General features: G+C 35.8%; 1 protein-coding gene across 4 annotated transcripts in view; it reads left to right on the forward strand.

Moving 5' to 3' along the window:
- MAML3 (mastermind like transcriptional coactivator 3) overlaps nt 1–12,685 on the forward strand; it is a 335,443-nt gene that overhangs the window by 188,417 nt on the left and 134,341 nt on the right. For 2 of the 4 annotated variants that reach the window (XM_058192277.1, XM_058192280.1), the window contains exon 2: nt 9,812–11,332. In XM_058192277.1, the coding sequence (XP_058048260.1) occupies nt 9,812–11,332 (1,521 nt within the window). Of the gene's footprint in view, nt 1–1,139; nt 1,228–7,322; nt 8,187–9,811; nt 11,333–12,685 lie in introns of those variants that run through there. The other 2 variants (XM_058192279.1, XM_058192278.1) reach the window with 2 other exon arrangements.

Below are 12,685 nucleotides of genomic sequence, written 5' to 3' on the forward strand. Positions count from 1 at the left end.
ATAATGTATCAAGGCAATACGCTTATCATACCCTTTTTAGCCATTTATATTTAATTTTAAAGATAATTCCATAAAGAAGAAATATGAAGCATTTTTAATTAACAAAATAACCATAGCCAGATTCTAGTTACTCAAGATAATATAAAAATGTATTACAATCCTTATTTATGGCTTATGTTCCTAAACCCGACTGCAGATTTCTTCTTATTGAGGAATAAACACTTCTGGAACTAAATGATGTGGGGTTTAACTAACTTTGATATCAGTTTTCTTCTGATCGACAGCAGACTTCCAAAGCAAAATATCATTGTTAAGGCATTCAAACAAAACATTGAAAGCAAGATCACGGAAGTCTTAATGAGAAAATATAACAAAAAGCAATAAAAAAATGGACCCCGGAGGTTCTAGGGTACAGAAGTGATACTTATGAAGATAACAATAATAGTAATAATAATAATATGTTTTAAAACTTAGCAATAAAGTTACAAATAAATAATATTTTAGTTTAGTAAAATTAAACAAAAATTAAAGTTATAAATAGAAATTACATTAGAATATACAAAAATACAAATAAGACATTAAAATCTATACAATTCTAATTGTAAGGGAATTGTATATTAAATAGGTAATCACTTACAATAAAAATAATAGATAACTGAACCATATAAAAACATCATATAAGAAAGGAAGGAAGGTAGTGGTCTTGATAAACAGAGAGAAGATTCATTCCCAATAGATGGTATGGGGATATATACCATTCCATACCACAAAAGGTTTTCATAAATGCCTCATACAACAACAATTCTCATGAAGATAAAAGCAGAAGAAAATGACATTTAAATGTCCAAGATTCCACTACTATACCTGTTCTGATAAAAGTAGATTTAGACTCACATGGTGTTTGTTTCTCAGTCTGGCCTATCTTGCAGTGTTAAACTCAATTAGCAATAAATAACTAATTCAATCAAGTAATTAAGTAAAAGGCAGAATTTAGTACAGAAGCCACAAGTCCCCAGAGGGGCATTCTCTTATACCTCAGAATTACCCACTACCTCCAAAAAACAAAACAAAGAAAAAGATGGTTTGTAGAGTGAATGGCATACCTTTTGGTTTTAGGGGCAACAACAAAGAAAGAAAAGATGGAACTTGATGGGACAGGAGACAAAATGAAATGCAAGAGAGAAAACAGATTGTCAACTCTCCCAAATGATTCTTTCCAGAGACTGGGTAAAAATTTTGTAATAAAATTGAACTATTTTTAGGATGGTACAGATATTGTCAGGTTAAACTTTATTTGGCCATATATGATTCCTCATAAAATCACTATCCTAACAGTTATTCGAAAAGAACATCATTAGTAAGACTAATAATTCACCTTTTGGAAATGGCCTTTGAATCCATAGATTCAATCTATGAATACAGGAACTATCAGGATAACAGAAATATCAGGGCCTCGTCCCTCATGACTGACTGTTTTAGAGCAGCAAGAGAGACAGCTGTTGACAAGCACTTCTGCTTTAGTGCTATGTACAGATTGATCCTATAATCATCACTGATAAAGGAGAATATCTGTAGCTCGGGGGTGAAATGAAGGGCCCTTGGTGCCCATCAGAGCTCTGATGTTGTTACTTAATTTGGGTAATGAAACATCTGCAAGAAAACAACCAAGCTCAGAAAGCAACAAAGACCCCTCATAATCATCACTAGACAAGATTATTTCTGTAAGTCTTGTCAAATATCAGTTTGCCCCATTCCTAAACCTAAATAGAGAAGAGAATAATTCTAACTCACAAGCAATATGATTCTAACCTTTTTGAGTTTTCCTACTAATATTTAATTTGAAAAGATACCTTCTCCAACTATAGAATGTATTCTATATTACGTACAGAATGAATACCTGCACAAAACCTTGTGCCAGCCTAAAACAAGTCATTACTACAGATTATATTCTGATTTATTTATGCAGATAGTAAAATTGGGTTTATTTTGGCAAACAATATTATTTCTTTTCAAGGCAGAATGCGGAAATTAAGAATTCTGAGAGGCCATAAGAGAATCAAGAAATAAATATGATAGAAGATTTTTCAGGACAAAGACATTAAGTGGCTATCTTCTAGTAATATTCGTCCACCAGTTATTCAAAAATTTATTGTACACAAGGTTTGTGTAATTTATCCTTTAAGTCTAAACACATTTATTTATAAGTCCTATTTTTGTAATTAGAATTTATTGCTAGTGACCATTGGAAACAAGGTTTGTTTCAAATACTTCTCAATTTACTACTTTTCTCTCGTTCTTGACTATATTTTTAAAAGAAGTGCAGCTAATATAATAAAGACATCTGTACAAATGTAATAAAGACATCTGTACACATTTAAATGTATTTTGTAGGAGGTTCAGAACATTCTTTTAACTAATAGGATATGACTTAAACAATGAATATAATGGCAGTATGAAATCCCAGAAAAGAAATAAAAGTTGTTTGAAATTTAGCTCAAGCTTTAATCCCAGGATATAATTGAAAGTTAATTTTTGAAGTAAAATGAACCTTGATATGGTTAGTGTTTATACATAGGAGACCATGCATGTTTTTGTGTTCCAGATGAGAAAGAAAATCAGTTAAAAGTATAGCAATTTTTTTTTTAATTATCATTTGGTTAAGACATAGTCATAGTAAACCATTTCTTTAAGGCTGCCATGCACTCATTTCTTTAAGGCTGGGTGCACTCATGCAGAGCTTTGCTCAGCTGTTCTTTACCTTACCTTACGGATAATTTAGGATGGCGAAATAAAATATAACTTTGCTTGTAATTGCTGTGTTCTTTTCCAAGGTACTATTTCAGAGCCTATTTTTTTATGAGTTTCCTGAAACTTTTGCTCATATACATGTTAGGTTGAAAGTAGAGAATGTTTCTCCTAACCCATGAAGTATTGTTATGTGATGCTTATTAATTTATAGATAAATCAGTTTAGATCAATTTGAAAAACAAGAAAAAATGTCATAGATTTTGTGGCATCGCATCAATTTTATAAAATAAATCGGTGAGGAAGATTTCAAATATTTATTTTTTGCAAAATTAATTGATGCAAAAATTAATGTTGATGTTTAATTGTTTTTTCATAGAACCTAAAAGTATAATTTCAAAAATATACTAGATTTTATCTGAAATAATTACAGTATGGCATATTTGCTAGAAGGCTAAAAGTGACTTTGATTCAGAGTAACAATTCAGCTGGCTCTTGGTAAAAGTTAAATTTATTGAAATTTTGAATTTGATGGCATAAAAGGATGCCAGATAAGCATTAAAACTGAAAAATATTGTACTGATAAACTTGTTTAACATGAGAGTGGATCCAGTGTCTGGGTATTTTAGTTCAAGATGCTATAGCTCATAATGTGCAACATGGAAACCAATTACATTCTTCATGTTTTGTAAATATGTTGTCCCAAGTTTTGGTTACAAATAATGGACTAGTTGAAATGTGTTTGAATATTAGTACCTCAGTTTGGTAGTTAGGCTGTTGGTTTGAGCCTCGAGCTTGGCAATTTGGTTGCAAATGTTTCGTCATCATTCAAGAAGACATTGTCAGTGACGATGTCTCCTCAAATACTAAAATATGCAGCCATAATGGACTAACCTTTTACTGCCAGCTGTAGGCATAAAGGATGAGCTTACAGATATTTTACTTTGTTTGGGGTAGGTCTTTGTCACCTAGTTCTATTCTGCAGAGCTATATTTAAAATAGAATATACACTGGCTTTTTCATCCTCTCCTCTTTATCATTAATCTATCTCTGAGAGGAATCGTATATTGGTCCAATGGAGTCATTCTTTCTTTTAATTTTCTTTGGTTAAAGCCAAAGGGTATTTCACTGGCTATGTCATAGAATTGTTTAAGACAATGTGAAATCCAGAACCAACATGGAATATACCCTGTTACTTCCAATACTGCAGGAATACGATCTAGACAATGCCTTTTTAACTGTCAGTTTCTGAGATAAGATTTGTGACTGGAGGTTCTCTGACCTCCCTTCACATCTCAGCCTGCCTGTTATGTGATCCTAATTCTTAATTATTAGTACAAGAATGTAAGTTCATTTGAGCACGAATGATTTAGCAGCTCATTTGAAATGACATTGAAAATAAAAGCCACCCATGTTTTAGCAGAGAATTAAATCATAGGATTTGTTCTTTGTTCTTTTTTAAACCTTTGTCTTCGCAAAAGCTCTTAGGAATATTCATTTGTTAGGATTCTTCATGAAAGAAAAATACAATAAATTTGCACTCCTTTCCACTGTCCTGCCAGTCTCAAAATATTTCTATCCTTGAATGGATTCTCAAGCCAAAAGTCTCAAAGCAACAGGATACTCAGGAGTTTAGATTTAGCAGAATTCATTGACGCTTTGCCCCATCAATATCATGGAGACTCTTCTTTTATTACTGGCCTCTGGTCAGTCTTTGCTGAGCTATTTTCCTGACAGAAATGAATTTAGTTTTAAGGACAGTAAAATCAGTAGGAGCAGCCTTGTCTAACGTAGGCAGATTGAAAGCTTTGTATTAGCAGCTAGAGTTCCCCTGTCAGTGAGCAGTCTGACCAACAGGTTTGTGTTAGAGCAAGATGGGCATGGTAAAATGCTAAAGTCTATTTGAATTTTATGGTCAGATAAAATACTGAAAGAGGATTCAGCCTCTGAGCTTGTTTTGAAGAAGCAATAAAATCACTAAACAGCCGCTGCCGTTGTGGTCACTCCCTATACATAATTGAAATAGCTGCCCACTAAAGTCAAATAGGAGGTGGGAGGGGGCGGTGTAAGTAGCTCTGACTGTTGCTATAACAACAGGCATCTTGGTCTAATTTCTTCTGAAAAATGACTTGCTGGTAGTGGGATGAAGTGCAGCAGCTTTTTTTTCTAGCAGATGAAAATGCTGTAGACAGGCATACGTGGTCCCTTGTTTAGGTAGCAGATACTCTGTGGTATGCCCATTGCAGTCCTTTCAGGAATTTTAAGATGAGTTATTCCTGGATATGTAGGGTATGGGTGGGCATAAGGTTCTCTCTCTCTCTCTCTCTCTCTCTCTCTCTCTCTCTCTCTCTCTGTGTGTGTGTGTGTGTGTGTGAGAGAGAGAGAGAGAGAGAGAGAGAGGGAAAACATTACATACTGTACTGTAGATTATTTAGACTCTTAAAAATATCCCCATACATTTTAATTTTTATCTATTCCACATCAGGCTTTCACAATCTGATGTAATAAATACTGTAAGACTCTCATCATCACAAGCCAGTATAAGCAAAATGCTGGGCACTGATAATAGAAGTTGGAGTTATAATCCAGAGGCAGGAAGGCTGCATGCAGACAGCACCCAAAAAAAAAAAAAAAAGAGCCTATGGGGACTTCCAGAAATTGTAACTTAATTGTAATGGTGGAAGGGGCAAAGAATTAAATGCCTGACTCAGGAATCTGTACAGATTGTCCTTGATTTACAACCATTCATTTAACAACTATTTGAGGTTACAACAGCATTGAAAAATTTATTTATGACCGTCATGGCATCCCCATGGTCACATGATCAAAATTCAGACACTTGGCAACCAGCATATAGTTATAATGGTTGCAGCAGTCCAGAGTCATGTGATTGCCATTTGCAATCTTTCCAGACATCTTACAAGAAGCAAAGGCAATGGGGGAAGCTGGATTAGTTTTAACAACCACAAGATTTACTTAACAACTGCAGGGATTTGTTTAACAACCATGGCAAAAAACATTGTAAAATGTTGACATACTTAGCAACCATTTTGCTTAGTATTGGAAATCTTGGTCCCAACTGTGTTGCAAGTCAAGGACTCACCATATCATATTAAATCATACTTAAGTTTAAATATACATGAAATTAAATTTAGATGTTACATTTTGTGATAAAATTCCTGATAAACTAGTGGCCCTCTATAATTTAACTTTCTGGGCCAGGAAAAGGTTGTCTTACCATATTTCTAAGTACCTATATGCCATTTCTTTTGGGATATTGTATAAGTTTAAGAAAGTAGGTTTATTGTATTATTCTAAATTTTACCTATCTTTTGGGAACAATAAATGTCCTCTAAATGTAAATTAAGAAGTCACTGAATCATGCTAATGGCTGTGCATTCATTTTAGACACTACAATTCCAATGAATTTCAGCATATTCTCATTCCAGTTACTTTCTACATATTGTTTGGAATGTAGTAGTTCTGGCAATGTTGCTCATGATGACAGAACAGAATAGAATAGAATAGAATAGAATACAATAGAATACAATAGAATAGAATACAATAGAGTGCAGTGCAGTGCAGTGCAGTGCAATACAATATAATATCTTTGTTCTTTACATCATCAGATGAATTTTGTGTCTTTGGAACTGACAAACTAACTTAATCATATCCAAAAATGAAATATTAGTACAATACAAGAAGAATTTTTAAAAGCCTGAACTCTTTTCCCTTTCTCTGAAATAGCCTTTACCAGATGTCCAGCAAAAGGAAGACATATCCCTGTTTTTGTCTTCCATCCAGCAGGCATAGCCTTAAAATCAAATATTGTGCGGTTTTTTGAGTATCTTAACAAGTTATCTCTTCCTGAGCAGTTTTCTCCAGAGCCCATCACTTCCCTATTAAGTGCTAACCTCAAATTAACAAGCTCAGCTCTGTGACCTTAATTAGTTGATTAGTACCCTGGGCAGCTTACCTGTTGCCTGAAATTGGCAAGACCTTAATCAGTTACATTCTGAAGGCCTCCTAACACCTCTAGCACATTCCTATTGATGGAAAAAACAGTCTTCCTAAACGTTGAAAAACTAAATTTATATACATGTAGGCCTAAACACTTTTTGTTCGTTTGTTTGCAGTTTTTAACTATTAATTTTTGTTGTGGATGCCAAGAAAGTTAAAAAAGATATCTCCATTCACCCCACCCCATATGTTCCCCTTTCCAGTTGTCTGTATCTTCCTGAATGTGATGAGAGTGTAAACTGGTTCCCCACATATGAGAAAAAAAATTTCTCAGCATTCACATTGTAGAATACTGAAAATATTAATATGCAAGAGACTTTCTTATCAAACTATATCTTAAGAATTGGAATATGTGTGTGTGTGTGTAATTATTGTATATATTATATAATTATATATATTATTTATTATTCTTAATTCTTAATTAATTAATTATTATTTGTGTGTGTATGTATATGTGTGTGTGTGTGTGTGTATTATTATTAACAGTTTCTGTAAAATTCTTAATGTTGTTTTCTGACCACAGAAGTTTATTTCTTATAATGTGTCTTTTGATAGCGTCTTTTTATCTACACTAGCAAAAAAGTGCATTAATTAAATCTAGGTTTGTGGTCTATTACATTACTTATAACAGATTTTTCCATTTTTGTAGATTCAATTCAGACATTACAAAGCATACAACACACACGTTGATTTTATCTGGTGTTATGTAGTTTATAAAAGGACCTGGTGTCATCTGATATGTTTTCTGCTATGTCATGTGGGATGACGATTATGGAAGTTGTGGATTTACTAATTAACTTGAAGAGTCTCAGTTTGAAGAAAGCTGAAGAAAAAATAAGATGTAGGGAATTAAAACTAAGAATTCTGGGAATGTTTGAAATTAACTGGTGCAGTTTTCTTGCCTTGTTTCTTTGTTTAAAGCAGTTGTAGTCATTTACAGACCCTTTGCTTCCTGCAGGTCCCAGCAACCTAGGAGTCCTCCACTAAAATTAGCAGCAAAATACCAGGGTTTTTAGCTGCTGGTTTGCATTGAGTGACTCATACCCTAGTCATCTCTTATTTGGATTGTTGTAATGCACTCTACATAGGACTATCTTGAAAAGTATTGAGGAACTACAGTTAGTCCAGAGTGCAACAGTGCAAATAGTTCTGGAAGCACCTAGGGTGGCACATGTAGCACTACTGTTACGCAAACTCCACTGGCTGCTGATCTGCTTCCAGGTCCGATTCAAGGGGTTAGCCATCACCTTTAAAGCCCTTTACGGCATGGGTCCAGGATAGCTGAGAAACTGTCTTTCTCCAATGGGATTTGCCAGCCACACCGTTTATGGGAGAAAGGGCCTATGGTAGTCCCCATCAATGAAGGAGTTTCAGCTGGAGAAAAACCATGCCCCCCCCCTTCAAACATCTTGCCGCCAAAGGTGAGATCTGCCCCCATCCTTTTGGTCTTTAGGAAGAGCCTTAAAATCTGGCTGTGCTGGTTGGCATGGGACCCTGATGGCTATAGGCTAAAGGTGGTTGGTGCAGTGACAGAGAATGCACCATTGCCACCCTGCTCTAAATTTGTGGTCTTTTGTTTTGTGGGTTTAATCTTTTGTAATTCTAATCTGTTTTTCTATGTATAAGGGTTGTTATATTTTTATTTTTTATTATATTGTAAACTGCCCAAAGTCACTTCAAACAGCCAGATGGACGGTGTATAAATTCAAGTAATGATAAATATTAATAAATTTTTCATCAAGGCTGTAGCACTAACATTTTCTTGAGGTATGCCATCCAAGTACTAACGAGGCCCCATTTCAAATGGGAACAAAAAAAGGGCTCTGAGATTCGTCACTGTTATTCAATTATATATTTTTAAATAAAAAAATAATTTTGTAATCTCATGGGCATTTACCAGAGGCATTACAGTATTGATTGATAATTAATGAATGTTCAGATGATAGTATGGTGAGCTTATGTAAAATAATGGGATGGGAACTGCATGTTTCAATGAACTTTTTACATAAAACCTGCACTCATGAACTGAAGGTCCCATTAAGTACTTTTCTGTCTATCATGCATTTGAAAGAGGAAGAAACAATCAATATAAACCCCATCTGAAGGGCAGGCTGCATTGGGGAGAAATGGCAATATGGCCTACCTTATCCTAGCTGTTTTTTCTCATCCAGATTAATTTGGCTGAGGTGGTCTGCACATTTTTACTAGTAAAAGATTGGCTGTACAGTTTATTCAATATAGTAAGTACTTGCCCTGATTATTCAGTGCATTATCTTGGGAAATGTTCCATTATGGTGTATATATTGTAACTGATGTAAAGTATGCACAGTATATAATGAAAAGTAAAGTCTGTTGGCAGAAATCACTAGATTTTCTTGCAAGCTGAAGTAGGAAAAATGCTTCTCAAATAACAACTGTTGTGCTGAGGACTATTTGTTTAATTTTGTTTATTGGTTTCACCTAGCAACATGTGGCAAAACAGATAATTGTGGTGTTATAATAGTGTATTTTTAAAACCCTTGGTATAAAAACTCCTGAAATTAAAGTGCAATGGGAAATTTTCAACAGTCCCTCTTTACATAGCGTGTGGGAGAGTTACGTAAGGCTGCTTTCTGGAAGTTTCCTAGTTACATAGCAAATGGATATATTATAGAGATGGCTAGGATAAACTTCTCAGTTATGTATGCTGGTACTAGATATGGTAATTTTTTAATGTTTGAAATATGACCACTCATTGAAATAGTGGCTCCATTCCAGTCTACGACTTCATTCTGGTTAATATGTTAGAATAACTTACAGCTAAGCTGTAATGTTGATACACGTTCAATGATACATCCATCTGTGAGAAGAAATCGTGTCTCTAAAGTTTTGTATTATTCCAATAAGTTTAAGTAATGTCCAAAAATCCAACCCCGAAAGTTTTGAAACAACATAATCTTTATGAATTGTAATACATTAGTAAAACTTCCTGTATCGAGTTATGATGATTTATAAAAGGTAGAAATGGACAAACATTGAATTAATTTCTTTTTCTTTTCTGTTAAAGCTTCAAGAGACGGTGAAGAGAAAATTAGAAGGAGCACGCTCACCCCTCAACGGAGAACAGCAGAATGGTGTCTGTGACAGAAGCTTCTCTCCAACTAATAAGCGGATACGGAAAGATGTATCTGGGATTGAGAGAGTCAATAGTTTGCCAAACAGTTTGCCTTTGTCTTCTATTTCTCCTCTTCACCAGCTTGACCTAAAGCCATCTTTGCCCCTGCAAAACAGTGGGACTCATGAGGGTACCCTAGAAGACTTAGGTAAAAATGGTGGACTTTCTGACCTAAAACTCCCAATCAATGGATGTACCGAGCTTGAAGATAGTTTTAACATTCTGCACAACAATAGTAGCAGCAACAAAGAACTGAAACAAGAGCCCTTGGATGATCCCAACTGCACTGACAATTCTGACACATCCCTTTCCAATCAGAATAAACTCTTTTCAGACATTAACCTGAATGATCAGGAGTGGCAGGAATTAATAGATGAGCTAGCTAACACTGTTCCAGAAGATGATATACAAGATTTGTTCAATGAAGACTTTGAAGAGAAAAAGGAACCTGAATTTCCAAGACCAGCCACTGAGATTCAGGAGACTGCCAGTGTTAAAAGTGATCCATGTCACTCTCCATTTGCTCACTTACCAACAGGCTCTCCACAGGTAAGACCATCATCATCAGGACCTCCATTTTCAAATATCCCTACGGGTTCCAGCCTCCCTTCAGGCTCTAATGGCCCTCCGGCTCCAAGCCTTGATAGTTCACTAGCAAACTGTGTGGTTCAGTCCCCTCAGACTCCCAACCAAGCGCATCCTTCAAACCAAACTCAGTCACGACCAGGCAATAGTTTCCACATGAATCCAACAACAGTGACAACAGCAGGCCCAGGGCCTAGCCAAGTAACTGTGTCTAGCACTGACTTGTCTCCAGCTGAGCAGTTGAAGCAGATGGCAGCCCAGCAGCAACAGCGGGCTAAGCTGATGCAGCAGAAACAGCCGCCGCCGCCACAGCATCCAAACCAAGTATCTAGTTGGTCGCCAGTGGGGCCTCCAACTAGTCCTTATGGAGGACCTTTCAGTACAGATAAACCAAATAGCCCGATGATGTACCCCCAAGCCTTTAACAACCAAAATCCTGCAGTGCCTCCCACGGCAAACAACTCACAAAAGACTGCAATAAATAACTACCTCCCTCAAAACCATATCAATATGATTAGTCAGCAGCCAAATAATCTGGGTACAAACTCTTTGAGCAAACAAGGCAATATGCTTTCTTATGGCAACACTAAACCTCTGTCTCATTTCAATGCTGATCTTAGTCAAAGGATGACTCCACCAATGCCCAATTCCAACAAGAGTCCTATGATGCCCTATATGCAGCAACAACAGCAACAGATTCCCCAACAGCCACCAATTCAGGCTCAAATGACACCTTTGAGTGAGGAGCAGAAGCGCATGCTTATTTTGAAGCAGAAAGGAATGATGAACCAGCCAGTAGCTTATGGAACTCTTCCATCTCTAGGTCAGGTAAGTGTGGACAGAGAATGTTCTCTGTGAATGGCTCATGTGAATTAACAGAGTAACTCAATAGAAACTAGTGAACTGCTATCTACAACTTTCTCTTTGTATTTGCCATACCTTTTTTAAACAGAGCATTTGTTTCTGTGCACATATAGCTTGCTAGTAGCTTCAAACTCAACTTTCTCCTAAATTAGTTTACTTCTGTCAGTACATAGCTATGGAACCTATATTGACAATAGTTTTGAATGCTCATTTCCAGATATTCAGTTCATTCTGAAAAATTACCAAGATTTCTAATATAGTTTTACTGTGACCCATATAAAATTAATATGGGGTTAAATTTATATAATAAATGAAATAATTACCTAATTCATGACAAAGAATTAGCTATGGAAACTAATATATGTACATATGAACTTTAGTTTTTGGTTGCAAATGATGACCATGAATTATTCTGCCATAATAACAGTGCAAGAAAAATTGATAAAATGTAATATGTTTTGATAATGTGTTTTTGATGTGATATTTGTGTTGTTATGGTTTAGTAAAGCCTATATTGCCAGTGCCATACTGAATGTGAAATCAGTGGGTTTGAACAGACATCTACCAATCAACTCCAAATCAGCCAGAATATTTTAATTTAAAAAGAGACAAAAGAGGATTCAATATGTTCCTCAATGCAGGAAGACAAGGGATGAATTCGATTGATTATAAGCTAGAGCTGCTATTAAGAATTAGCTCAAAGCATTAAGAGTGAAGAAATGTCAGTTTTTCTCTGCTCTTCGTGCATCTGCAAAGCACCATCAGTGGCCCTGTTTAGGGTTGCCTATTGCCTTTTGAGTAAAGAGGATTCTGAGGTTCATCTTCAACGGTGAGCTGAAGAATTTTCAACATACCTAGTGGATAAAAGAACTCAAATCCATTCTCAATTCGAGATCAAATATGGAGCAAGTCCATTGGAGATACCCTGGGAATTTCTTACCCAGTTATCTGGGAAAAGTTTGATCCTATTGGACCTGAGAAAAGTGGTTAGAGTTCTTGCGATTATAAGTGTAGCCACCTTGGATTTGGATCCTTACCCTTCCTGGCAAGTAGAGGTCGCTCAGGAGATGACATGCAGGTGGATCTAGTGATGGTTAATGCAGCCTTAGTGAGAGGATGTTAAGCTCCATTTAAAGAGCCACTGGTATATCCTCTTCTCAAGAAATCATCACTGGATCCTACCATTCTTCATTTTTGTTCAGTCTCCCATCTTTCCCTCTTAGGAAAGGTGGTTGAGAAGGAAGTCCTTCTGCAGCTCCAGAGGATCCTGGTAAAACAGATTATTTGGATCCCTTCCAGTCAGGTTTCAGTCCCAGA

The sequence above is a fragment of the Ahaetulla prasina genome, chromosome 8 (assembly GCF_028640845.1).
Source record: "Ahaetulla prasina isolate Xishuangbanna chromosome 8, ASM2864084v1, whole genome shotgun sequence".
Classification (NCBI taxonomy): Eukaryota; Metazoa; Chordata; class Lepidosauria; order Squamata; family Colubridae; genus Ahaetulla; species Ahaetulla prasina.